This window comes from Myxocyprinus asiaticus, chromosome 1 (assembly GCF_019703515.2).
Source record: "Myxocyprinus asiaticus isolate MX2 ecotype Aquarium Trade chromosome 1, UBuf_Myxa_2, whole genome shotgun sequence".
Taxonomy (NCBI): domain Eukaryota; kingdom Metazoa; phylum Chordata; class Actinopteri; order Cypriniformes; family Catostomidae; genus Myxocyprinus; species Myxocyprinus asiaticus.
The window spans coordinates 29,091,379-29,105,474 of record NC_059344.1 but is presented as its reverse complement, the minus strand read 5'-3'; the positions used below and the strand labels follow the sequence as shown (position 1 = coordinate 29,105,474).

The 14,096-nt window shown below is 42.6% G+C and overlaps 1 protein-coding gene across 1 annotated transcript in view; it reads right to left on the bottom strand.

Annotated features, from left to right (window-relative positions):
* The window catches only part of LOC127440757 (protein ENTREP2-like), a 200,185-nt gene that overhangs the window by 106,825 nt on the left and 79,264 nt on the right, over window positions 1-14,096 (bottom strand). The window contains exon 2 of the mRNA XM_051697603.1: window positions 13,796-13,852. Coding sequence (XP_051553563.1) covers window positions 13,796-13,852 — 57 coding nt within the window. The remainder of the gene's footprint in view (window positions 1-13,795; window positions 13,853-14,096) is intronic.

Sequence of the window (14,096 nt, the reverse complement as noted above, 5' to 3'; positions counted from 1 at the left end):
ATCTCAGGAGTCTCATCAATAGCCACTAACATCTGGGTGGTGCATTGTCGAGGTTGTACGTGTTAATCAGTGGGACTAGAGGCTTATGATCTGTTTGTAGATGGAAGCTCTCCATGCCCTGCAGATAACGTGAGAAGTGTTCACAAGCCCATACACCTGCTAAGTACTCTTTCTTAGGTACAATGTCCTCAAGTGTAGGCAAGATGAAATCTTCTCTCTTCACTGCTACACTTAAAAATTTGAGTGGCTTCAAATCAATGCATATACACACTTTCCCATTTTTCTTGATAACTGGCACCATTGGCGCTCACCAGTCAGTTGCCTCTGTAACCGCTTCTATTATTCCGAATGATTGCATTTTGTTTTGGTTCTTTTTCCACCTTGGGCAAGATTGGGAAGGGCATTAGTTGCAGAGTTGTGAGTGAACAGGGAACAGCATCGGGTTGTAGCTCAATTTTCACTGGTGCACAGTTTAGAAGCCCTATGTTTTCAAACACATCAGAGTTCAGCTCGTTTACTCTGTAGATCAGCCCCATTTTAAAGGCAACTTCCTTGCTTAATAGGCTGTTGATATATGACCCAGGGACTACATAAATCCAGAGCTGGTATTTCCTTTCTTTGTGCATTGTTGTAGCTAAGAATCTGCCTGAACAAGTCACTTTTCCGCCCGGGCTAATAACTTGAATTTCAGTTTTTGTGAGCTGAGGCGGTGGTGACATGCTTTTCAATGTAGACTCTGAGATAACAGTAATGTCTGCCCCCGTGTCTATTTTAAACTGAATGGCTGACCCATTTACCTGCAGCTCAACTTGCCATGCATCCTCCGTAAATGTCTGCTGCACAATTGATCTAAGGAAGAAAGTCTCTTGATCATCCTTGTCACAGACTGTAACTTCTTTGACCATTTTCGTTTTGCAGAAGAGTCAAGAGTTAACTGAGACTCGAGCTGTAACTTTTGAGAGACTTCCCCATTCAGTATTCCTATCACTATACTATCTCTTTTCTGCACCAAATTCACAGTGTTCAGCAAGCTCATACAAACTCCTGACACATGACTCAACCGATTCACCCACCTTCTGATTTCTTTTGTAAAAGCAGGCACGTTCATGGATCACATTCCACTTCAGAACGAAGTGCTCATCTAATTAAGCCATGACTCCATCGTACTTTATCTCCCCATCATCCGCATAAGTGAAGGAATTGTAAATCTGCATTCCTGCCCATTGACTAAAGCAAAGAGATCACCTGCACATCTTCACTCTCCTTGTCCAGTTTATAAGCCACCCGATAATGTGAAAACCTTTGTTTCCATGTTGGCCATCCGATGGCAGTGAAAAGTCGAACGGCTCCGGTGGATGCTCCTATCCTCTGTAAGTCCGCGAGCTGAGACGATGGGTTCTACGACTCTGACACCATGTCATATAATGAGACAGTAGCATAGGATTCCTTAAGCAGTTTTTATTAACTACAGTTGAATCTGAACTGCACACAATTGCACATTACACAAATACAAGCATAATCGATTCCCCAACCCAGACATGAGTAATCAATCTCCAACTAAGACATAACTACACTGTGTCAGCCCTCATTCCCAAATGAACATATAATATCTGCAACAACTAATTTAACCTTTGCTAAGCTCAGCCCCCCTTGGTTACTGTTGTTAGCTCTGACAAGCTCTGTAGAACTCCCCATTGGAATGAATGGGAGAATGCCATGAACAACGCGGTTTTTGGCAAAATATTCTCATAAACAGAATGGATAATATTTTTACATGGGCTGGTATGAAGAGTGATATTGTAATGCATATTTATCTGAAGTTTTTTTGTAAAAGAAACTGTTAAATTATACAATAATTTGATTAAAAACTGTGGAGACTGTGAATCAGAATAAAGTTAGGATTATTAGTCACTTGAAAAAAGAAAAACGTCATTTAATAGCGATTACACATCTAATGAAACGTGAACAGAGCTGTTTATAACATCTCATAACACACTAACTAAGCACTATTGTGTTTAATTTACCTTGCAACAAATATAGGTGTCACTGCAGATGTTATATGTTCATTTAGGAATGAGGGCTGACACAGTTTAATTCATAACATACTTGTCACAGTCTGTCTCCCTCATTTTCTTCAAGGACTCTTATTTTGAAGTTTTCCCCTGCACAACGTTTCCCAGAATTCACTGCCCTAATCACTTCCATCTGTTCATCATCATCCTCACCTGCCTTCCATTCCCTCATTAGTTTTCTGTGTATAAATACCCTCTAGTTTTGTTCAGTGATATGTCAGTCCTTGAAGTGTTGCATTGAGTTAATGAAGTGTTGTGTTGTGTTGTGTTGTGTTGTGTTGTGTTGTGTTGTGTTGTGTTGTGTTGTGTTGTGTTGTGTGTTTAAATTTATAGTTTGTTCCACTCCAGCGATTATAATTAAAAGATTCTACTCTTGCATCTCCTCTCTTCCTCTTCCACTCCTAGACAACCAATGTTACAATACTCTTCTCCAGATCTATTTAAAGATTATTTAAAAAAAGAAAGAAAAACACCCTCATCCTCTCTGGGTAACTCGTGTCACTATTTCAAGTGACCCAGAAACCCAGTGTTTTACATTTTTATTTTTTATTTTGATAAAATCCCACTTAAAATTACTCAAACACACATTACTTCCACAGGCTCTCATTGGAAAATAGCAAACGTGTGTCAGAGTAATGGCAGCAGGGCAACAGTTGCTAAGACAGGATTGGTCAGATGCGCTTTTAAGGCGCAGCTTAGCAAAGGGTCAATTCATTTATGTATTGATTCAAGTCATAATAAAAGCGATAGTAAATAAACAGCTACAGAATCAAAATGAGTGTGTTATGAGATGTTATAAACAGCTCTGTTCACTTACGCTCATGTTATTAGATGTGTAATCACTATTATATGAAGTTTTTCTCTTTTCAAGTGTCTGTAATAATTGTTTGCCTTGATTCTGATTCACAGTCTCAAATATGTATTAATGTTCCCTAATAATGTAGTAATGTTCCTCTTCATACCAGCCCATGTAAAAATACAGTATTATTCATTCCGTTTATGAGAATATTTTGCCAAAAAACGCATCATTCACGGCAATCTCCTATTCATTCCTATGGGGAGTTCTGCAGTGCTCGTCAGAGCGAGCAACCATAACCAAGGGGGGGCGGAGCTTAGTGAAGGGTCAATTAAGGGAAAAAAATGTCACACATATTACTGGGACTTCAGGAGACAGAGCTTCTATTTATGCAGAGATAAGGCCAATCAATGCACAATTGATATTTTTAATTTTAAAATGATTTCATTCATTCTAAATCTTGATGTTAAATGTAATAACTTTAAAATGATTCAAATTACTTTTTATATTATCCAAATAAAGCATTAATTAATATTAAAAGGTAATGCAATATATATATATATATATATATATATATATATATATATATATATATATATATATATATATATTACTACATATAACTATTTATGAATAGTACCAAAATATGTGAGAGCCTAGGTAAATGTTTGGCTTTGAATATAACAGTAATTAGGTGATGTGACAGGACAGTCTATGAAAATGACCTATTATTGACAGCGGATGCTAATTAATATTCATGAGTTCATCCTTCTGCATAAAGTGATGTAAAAACCCGCCAATCGACATGGGAACCGCCTCTCTCCACGGTTTTAGGAGGTTGAGGTGGTAAATCTGATGTGCTCTGCCTTTATCCGTTAGTTTCACCTCATAATCGATTTCCCTAACTCGCCGTGTGACCTCGAAGGGTCCTTGCCACTTGGTGAGTAATTTAGAGCTTGATGTGGGGAGTAGTACAAGAACTTTATCTCCTGGTGTAAATTCCCATAGTTGAGTACTCCTATTATACAGCCAACTTTGATGTTCTTGAGCCTGGATCAAATTCTTCTGTGTTAATTGCCCCAGTGCGTGGAGTACTGCTCTCAGGTCAAGAATGTACTGAATTTCATTTTTGCTGTTTGAAGTTCCCTCCTCCCAATTTTCCCATAGGACATCAAGCATGGCATGCGTTCAATGCCCGTAGAATAATTCAAATGGGGAGAACACTGTGAAGGCCTGCGGGACCTTTCATACTGCAAATAATAGAGGCTCAAGCCGACTGTCCCAATTTTGAGTGTCTTCATGCACGAACTTATGAATCATATTCTTTAGGGTCTGATTAAATCAATCGACCAAGCCATCCATTTGGGGGTGATAAACGCTGTCCGAATCAATTTAATCCCACGATAATTCATACAGTTCGCTTAGTGTATGTGATATAAACATAGTGCCCTGATCAGTGAGGATTTCTTTCAGAATCCCCACTCTGGAGATTATTCTGAAGAGTGCCTAAGCAACACTTCACGCTGAAATGTTGCGTGGAGGCACTGCTTCCGGATATCACATTGCGAAGTCCACCAGAACCAACACAAAGCCTTGCCTACGTGCCATTCATTCTAATGGCCCGACGAGGTCCATACCAATTCTTTCGAAGGAAACCTCGATCAATGGAAGGATGTGCAATGGCACTCTTGGGGTTGCAAATTCAACAGCTGACATTCACGGCATGCCGCAAACCACCTGAGAACATCCCCGCAAATGCCCGGCATATAGAAACGGGCCATTAGATGGTTCAGTGTCTTTTCCTTCCCTAAGTGACCCGCCATCGGATTATAATGAGCCATCTGGAATAACATTTCACAACGGCTCTGCGGTATTAACAATTGGGTTGTATCCTCCTTATTGAGTGTCCTGCGTCACTCAATACAACCGATCCTTGATAACTGAAAAATACGGATATGCAAATGTAATGTCTGGATGGAGGCATTCATCAATCACTTTCACGTGGTCAAAGGCATGCCTAAGGGTCTCGTCTCATGTCTGCTCCAGAGGGAAATCCCCTGCAGGAAATCCTGTAAGGGCTGGGGAAGCCGAGACTTCCCCCTCCCTTACGTCCTCCTGACGTGGAGCTGACATAACGGCCCTGGCACTGCCTCCCCAGCCAGCGAATCACACACCACACACCGATACGCTTTGTTGCAGGACACATCCACACAAATTCCCCTTAATAAAGTAGTAAATGCCAGCCAATTCATACCCAAGATTAGTGGATGGGAGAGGCGGGGAGTATCCGCAGCCTCGACACTATGCTTTTGTCCCCGAAATTGAATAATGACATCACTAAAGGGTCATTTTGAATATCCCCATGCACACACCTTAACTTCACCCACCGGCCTGTATCCAAAGCCTCAGACTGAACCAAGCTTTGGTGAATGGAGGTTTGATTACAACCTGAATCCACCAAGGTTTGGTATGTACCCCCTTTAATACTCACTGTTATCTGTTACACTCCAGCTCAATCGGGGTCATGTCGGGGATCCAGACCAATGCCCCTATCTCCAACGTGGGGCATCAGTCCTGGAAATGCCCAGGTTCCCCACAGCTCCAGCAGACTGGCCCAGACTTCCCACCCACACCAGCGGCAGCGGATTCACCAACCTGGGGAGGAGTGTGGAGAGAGATAGGGGGAACCATGGGGTTAAAAGGTCCCCAGGACAGGGGAGCCGGTTTTGTGGGAACAACTTCCCGTTTCTGGGGAGAAGGGACAGGACAGGGAAAACAGGAGGGAAAAGGAGAGAGAGAGTGCGAGAGAGAGAGAGAGAGAGAGAGAGAGAAGAGGGCTCTCCAGCCCCCTGATATGCCGCTAAGTGGTCCTCAGCCAGCTGGACGGCCTCATCCAGCGACATCGGGCAATAGCACTGGACCCATTCCGCCATCCCTTTTGGCAGTCAAGAGATGATACTCCAGTACCACCAGATCGATCACTGCCATGGTGTCACGTCCTGCTGCCAGCAGCCACCGCCGGCAGGAGTCATGGAGCTGTTGCGCAAATACAAATAGTTAGCTGAGCTGACGCTTGAGCTTTCCAAGCGTCAGCGAGCAGAAGCGCTGGCAATGCTATTCTGGGCTGTGTCCGACCCGCTGCAAGATGGCTCATCGCTAGTTCTCATACTCCAGGAGGTCTGCCACTGGAGCTGTTGGGTTGCGAGTTCAGCCTCCCCGGTCAACAGCGGCAAGAGGCGGACCGCCCACTGGTTGTTTGGCCATCCCCAAGAATCAGCTGTCTGCTTGAACAACTCAATAAAGACCTCCGGGTTGTCCTCTGGGCCCATCTTCACGAGTGTGAAGTGGGGGATGGCCGAAGCTGTGGCCGGGGTCACAACTGAAGTTTCCCCCTGGGGTACTAAGCTCAGTAACACCTGCCGGTCCTCAGCTGTGGCCTGAAGGAGCACCTGGAACTGTTGTTCTTGCTCTGTGCAGAGGGCCAGGAGGGCCTGGTGCTGGGTTTGGTGGATACCAGCAAGGGACTTGATCACCTTGATCAGGACTCCATAACGGCAATTCCTTCCTCTTCCCAGTTTTCGGCACCACTGTAATACTCTCAAAGTCAGTTCAGGGGAAATGAGGAAGCTGGAACCAGCTTACATACTTTCAGGTTATTTATTTTTGTGCCACTTTTCAGTGCACACACAACAAAACTCAAAACATGAACGAAAAACACTCTCTGTCACTGCAGTCCATGCCGTTCAAGGACTCAGGACTCTCTCTCCACAACTGCGGCTCTGGCTCCTCTTTATCTCTCTCCACCTCTTCACTGTAGCACAATACAGCTGTTAGAGATAATTCCCCCCAGGTTTCAACCCTTACCACTCTTCCACTCCTGGCCTCGCGCTCTACAGACTTCGCTTGGCCACGCCCCATCACCACAGTTGGTTTCAAACAACTAGTTCAAAACCCTTTTAAATTAGAATGATTTTTGTGAATATACATCACATCATCAAATTTTTGTTATTGTTCTTGAGTAAACAAGTGAACATTATCAAACCACACTGGTATACTTTAAAGCAAGGATCAGCTATGTTATGAAGACAGGTTTTTACTGAAAGGTTTAAATGTGTTCTAAATCTGGTTTTTATGTCATCACATTTTTATTAGGGCAGGTTGTCACATGTTTTAAATGGCATAAATGTATGCAATTTATCAATTACAATATTTGTTTGACGAAACAATTATTTCCTATTTTATATTTCATATAACGTAACAACATGCCCATTGGGGCAAGTTGTCACAAAAGGTCAACATGTGCTCAGTGAACTGTACCTTTTTCCCTGGGCAATCATGGTGAAAAAGTTTTTTTTTTTTTTTTTTTTTTGTACTAAGACTTTAGGGTATGTGACTTTGGAGAAATGTACTTTCCAAAAAAAAAACAGCTACCCTCAGAAATATTCACTGTAGTACAAAGTGTGACGACTACCCCCGGACTTCCAATTTTTGTCTTTAGAATATTTTGGAACATGATTATTAATCATACCAAAGTGATCAAATTTAATCTAATCTCATGGCCAAATTAAAAATTTCAAAATTTTCATCCTTTAGTAAAAGAAGCAAATATTTACATCCCTAATGAAAAGCAATCATTGATGAAGAGCAGAGCTGGGACCTCTCCACAAGCCTTCACTCCCACTAGTGCGTCATTCTTTCCCTCCAAACACACAACATTAATCTAAATGTCTTCAGACTAACAGGACACAAACAAGCTTTAATATTTCATGAACTGGGATTTGGGTTGATTGCAAAGCATTTAACCACAGCTCTATGGCTTCCATTATTGTCACACGTCTGTGAAAGTCATACATCCATTAAACAGCTGCTATGCTACTTTCTGTTGTTTACATGCCATTTAGTAGGCATTTTTCCGTTTATTACTAAGAGAAGAGTGCTGTAATGCCATCTTTAAAACTTCCTCAGACAGCTGGCTCGTCAGTATCGTTAAGCTCTCATAGGGCTACATACACGATCATGAAAAACCAACATGATCTTATGTAAATGCAGAGAAGATCTAAATGCATGTGGCTTGAAATGTAATACTGCACTGTTGATCTAAAGCCTGCCTGCCTGATGGATTCCAACAAATTTCTACTCATGAAACTTCTCCAATAAGAACGCAAAGTGTAAAGACTACATATTTTCTAAGGAATAACTGTAGTGCTTGACCATGAACTGCAATAAAGTTCATTCGTCCAATTATTTCAACCAAGGGCATCTTTTAGGTGTGAGAGATCTCTGATTGGCTGCTATCCTTCCATGCACAGTCATTGTGCAGTGATGCTTTTACGTCGGCAACCCAACTATTAATAACTATCAATAAAAAGCTATAATTAAAAAAACAAAAAGCCCACAAATGAAATCTAAAATAAACCACAATTCATGTGGATACTGTGTTCTCCTTCTATTACTATTTTTCTGTTTCTCACCTGCTTATTTCCTCACCTCCCTCCCTTTCTTGGACTGATTAATTCCCCCCACCCCCTCAGCCTACAATGTAGGAGGAAAGCATCATCAATCTTTCTCTACCTTGACAGCGTTCAACTGTGCCACGCTTTCCCATGTTAGGAGACAGAATGGACAGAGCCCTATTGATAACTCAATCATCATCGCTTGCCTGTGTGAGTGGAAACACTTGCCCTCATGAGCCTGAGGAAAGACTGTGGAATTCTCTGGATGATGGGTGATCCCCTGAGTCTACAGGGGCAGATTTAATGACAGTCCCTGATGTCAAGAGAAAACAAACCTGATGGCACACTTGTCAGGCCTATACAGTTCTCTGCTCGTATTGCTGTAATAGGCTCCAGCTTGGAGAGATTCCACTGGATGTCAGCCAGTCTTGAACCCTTTTACATGACCTGCTCATATCACTTCTACATTTCCTGTCCTGCAAGACAGCATCGGAAGCTTTAAACTTCCATACTGTATGTGTGGAAAGTTTTTAGGCACATTAACAGCACGTAGGGGAGACCGAGGTTAGTTGTCAGACTTTTTATACTCAAGTGAATATTTCTTAGAGTAGGTTTATTTTTTAAAGTAAATTTCTTCATAGCTACATACCTTAAAGTCTTGGCTACAAAACAATCTAAAGAACATTATTACCATTCTTGCCCAGGAAAAAGGATACAGTTAATTGAGCAGACACTGACCTTTTGTGACAATTGTCCCAATAGTGGGACATGTTGTCATACAATATGGTGTACGGTGTCACAATTGAAAAAGGTAACTGTGGTGATGTGGGTGTGGCCGAGCGACGTCAGTGGAGAGTGAGGCTGGGAGAGGAAGAGTGGTAAGGACTGATACCTGTGGGAATTCACCTCTAACAGCTGTTTTGTGTTGCAGTGAGAGCTGGAGAGGAATAAAAGGGTAGTCTAAACCGCCGGAGGGGAGAGAGAGACGCATGCAACAGTGATTCATCATTTATTTTATGCTGGAAAGCAAATGTTTATGTTACTGTAAGGGGGGGCTAGAGGGAAAGGAGGAGGCGAGAACCGGCTTGACAACTTAAATAATAATTTAATGAACAACTTAACCAAAAACACACAACCATAAACACACACAGGGCAGCTGCCTGTAATTCTCTCTCTCTCGAACTATCTTCCCCGGCCGCCTTTATCCCTCGCGCACCCCATCAGGCTGATTGGGGACCGGGCGTGCGTCATTCCAGCCCGGCCCCGCCCTCCTCAGCTCTACAGTTACACTGCTAAATAAAAAAATAATGTCTAACTTTGGAAAATTTACCCCGGCATGACGTACATCCCCCCTTCTTCTCCGGGGGGTGTGCCTTGCGCCCCGACTGCCAGCGGGTCATCCCCACCTTCCTCGACCTGGGAGGAGACAGGAGGGGAAAAACAACAACAAAAACAAAATAGGCGAGGGAAAGGCCAACACGGAGCGACAGAGAGAGAGAGAGAGGAGAGAGAGAAAGAAACTCACCGGTTCTCTGATGTGCCGTCGCATGGTCCTCGATCACTCCTCCACCCTCTCAGGCGGACGGCAGCCGCTCCTCCCCGGGCGGACCGGAGTCAGACCTCCGACCCCCAGTGGACAGAATGCCCCTTTGCGTTCCCGGCATCCCGTGGGGACACTCCTCCGCCCCTGGCAGCGGCCCTACCACTCCAGGCGGTCGGGGAGTCGCTTCCCTCCTCCCCCCCCCCCGTGGACGGTGGTCTTCTCTCGACCCCTCCGCGTTCCCGGGGGACGGCAGGGCACTCCTCTGCCCCCGGCTCCCTCGCTCCAGCCGGTCGGGGAGTCCAGTCCCCACTCGTCTCGCGGACGGCGGCCGTTCCCCGTCGAATGGCAGCGGCGCTCCCCTGGGTGGACGGCAGTGTCAAGGACTCTGCGACGGGAATCCCTCCTCCCTCCCGGGTTTCGGCACCAGTGTAAGGGGGGTTAGAGGGAAAGGAGGAGGCGAGAACTGGCTTGACAACTTAAATAATAATTTAATGAACAACTTAACCAAAAACACACAACCATAAACACACACAGGGCAGCTGCCTGTAATTCTCTCTCTCTCGAACTGTCGTCCCCGGCCACCTTTATCCCTCGCGTGCCCCATCAGGCTGATTGGGGACCGGGCATGCTTCATTCCAGCCCAGCCCCGTCCTCCTCGGCTCTACAGTTACACTGCTAAGTGAAAAAATAATGTCTAACTTTGGACAATTTACCCGGCCCCCACTTCCTCCTTCACAAGAGAACTAGTGAACTGTCACAGTAATATACAAAAATGCTCCATACTAATAGAAAATCACTAATGTTTATATATTTTTCGCTTCTGCCTTTTTGCCAAACCCCAAAAGCTTTAAAATAATAAAGCAACACACTGGAGCAGAGTCAATAAGTTCCTCCTAATCCTTGTAAACAGTTCAGTGACACAGAGAGCAGACATGCATGTTTAGTCTTTTTTAGAGCATTGCTGGCTGTATTGGTGATTTACTGAAAAACTGCTGTGCAAAGGCTCATTATTGTACAGCAGTGTGGCTGCATGGCGAGAACCACTAAGAGCAACTGTCCACGCGTGTATGCATTTGTCTTACATCTGCTTTTGTGTCAGGGTATAGACTTAACAGCATCCCACCCATTTTGCAGTCTGTAAACTTGTACATCCTCCCTTAATGCTCCCTAAAGAGACAGCCGATCCTACCAAACAAGAGGCAGGAAAACTTCAGCCAATGTGCCCAATCCTTGCTGCAATTATGCATGAGCAGAATGGCTGGCTGAACAGAGCAAAACCCAATGCATACACTTTACATCCCACTGCAACATGATCACACGGGAAGTCGGCATGCTGTTTCCGAACGTTCTGGTATCCTAGGATTGGCAACAGTATGCCGACTCACTGACATGCCCTATCTCCCATCAGACATATTTGGAATGGCTCAACAACAATTAATTTCCCTCGTGGCACGACTGTTAGCGAGTTGCGTCGGTTGCATGGGAGACCACAGTTCAATCCCCATTCAAATGAGGAAGTAATCACGTTTGTATAAACAATCACGAGCGTGATAAGGAGGTTGCATTTTTATCCCTAACATTGCATTTTGTCTTTACTAATGGTTATGGTTAGATTTGGGTTTTGGTTGGGGGGTAGATTAAATAAAAGAAACAACTGTTTTACACCCTGTTCAGCTGAAAACAATTATTTTTACAACTGGCTTCGGGTGATCTCTCCTGGATATAAATGGATGTCACATTTGTATATATGCTCTGAAAAACTTACCGCTTTAGCCTCTGGAGGCAGTGTTTTCAAATTCGGTCAACGTATACCGATTTCGGCTAAAGAAAAATCAGCACACACTTGACGAATTTTATGTGAGATCACGCTGCCCATTGTAGCACTGACTTCCAGGCTGGTTCTGTGTGTGCTCAGACACTCACACTCTCTACAGAGCACTACATGACAGGAAATCAGAAGCCCTCCAGCTCCTCCCGACAGTGCACACTGTGATAATGCCTTAGCCACATAGGTGAACAAATCTGTGGTTAAATTCAGACAGGGCAGAGGGCAAATTAGAAAATGATCCTTTATAAGTGTAACATATATGTGCATGTCACATATTGGTAATAGCACATTATGAATGGAAGAGAGAAATCTTCAAGTCATAGGTAAGAAATAAAAATAAATGTGTATCTGAGGAGGAAGTGTTGTTTGGAGACTTTGTTGTGCCCTCAGAGCACACACTGAACATGGAACCGGTTGTTTATGAATCTAAAACCAGAATTAGTTGATGGCTCACACACATCTGAAAACACATAAATGCAAACACCATGCTTGCAAGCAATGTGCGCACATGCAGCCATGCACTTCTAATGTTTCTTCTGTGCAGATGAGAAAGAAAATCTGTGCAGAAGGCTCACTAAAAATATGTGGGAAAAAGAGATTTCTTGAATCAGAGCTAAATTAATGGACAGGGCCTCAGCTGGATTTGCATGTTGCATTTATTTTTTCAGTATGGAACTGAAGCTGTGAGAAATCTTGTATGAAAATACACGATTAATTTGTGAAAGGACTGTATCCATGAATAGTACAGAGATTTAATGTTCGTAGCAAAACATACTAAAGCCCACAGAGGCCATGCATGAATTATTATGTTTCTGCCTTGTTTACAAAATGATCTCATGCTGCTTTCGAATGTTCATGTATCCTGAAATCAATACCATTACTGCCTAATTACTGACAAACACCCCATCTGACATTTCTGAATCAATGAAAACGTGTTCTCCTTTACCTGTTTGGCAACAGATAAAGTGAATTGTGGGCCCATATAAACTAGGAAGCCACAGGTTCTGGTCCTGTGGAAACCAGGAAGTAATGGCATTAACATAAACAACGGTGAGCATGATTTGAAGGTTGCATTTTTTCTCTAAAATTACATTTTTACTCCACTGATGGATAGGTTTAGGGTTGGGGTTTATGTTAGGGAGTATGGTTAATAAAATATGCATTCCTGTAAGACTATATTACACAATTTACAACTAAAAATACAACTTAGATTTGGCACCACCCTTTGGACATTTCACATCAACAACACATCCAGCTTCAGCCACTGGTGGCAGTGATTCAAATTTCGGTAAGCACAGACCAATTTCCGCAGCACATGCTGCGTCCAAATATGCATAATTGCCTACCATTTAGTATGTCAAAAACAGTTGGATTACTAGGGTGTCCAAATCATCTGTATTCATAAAAGAGAAGTCGAGAAAATACCTGGATGACCTACAACATCCACTGAGAATCTGAAATGCGCATCTACTGGACACTCTACAATCACATAATGGCATCAGAGCAGAGGAGATGTCACATTTAAAACACTGAATTAAAAATTAATTAAACTGTAAGTGCTATATGCCAAGAAATTTGCTCCTTGTGGTTCAATTGTGCTTGTTTAACAAAACCGGAGAAAATTATTTGTGCGGTTGTTATAAAGTCAAATGTTTGGGTTACGGGACAGTGCCCACATTCCAGGAATGCATTCATACTACTCACCTACCTTCATCAAATGCAGAACATATAGTAGTCTGACAGTACATGACTTCAGACACAGCCAGTGTGATTAGTTTGCTTGTTTTTGTAATTTCTACAAAAGTTATCTTAAGGTTTTCATTTTTCAGAGAAAACAAGACAGACAATATAAGTAATGTAATGCATCTAGATAAAATTATTATTAATTGTATATTATTTAATATTATATATATATATATATATATATATATATATATATATATATATATATATATAAAATTATTTACATAATAAATTAATTTTATAAATGTAATCAATTTATTTATATTTTTTTAATGAAATTTTGATTTGCCTGCTCAACATAAATAGCTTTTGCTCAGCAATAACAAGATTAGAGGGAACATTGTGTAGTTTATGCCTTACCACCAAAGAAAGGGGCCTTTTCCATGACACCACTCCGATCAGTCCGGACAAAAGCACCTGAAACAAAAAGAAAACAGTTTTAATTGTAAGCCAAAAGAACAAAGCTGCACGTCTCACTGGCTCAGATCAACACCAACGCTGTCGAATGAAATGAACATCTCAGCACTACAAGAGACAGGAGGAAGTGCACTCTCTCACAGGTGACATTATCAATATTTCATGTGCAGGGAGTGATACGGTCAAATGGGTGTCAGAGGGAATTCTGCAGGAAGGGTCACAATGTAAAAAAGAATGAGTATTT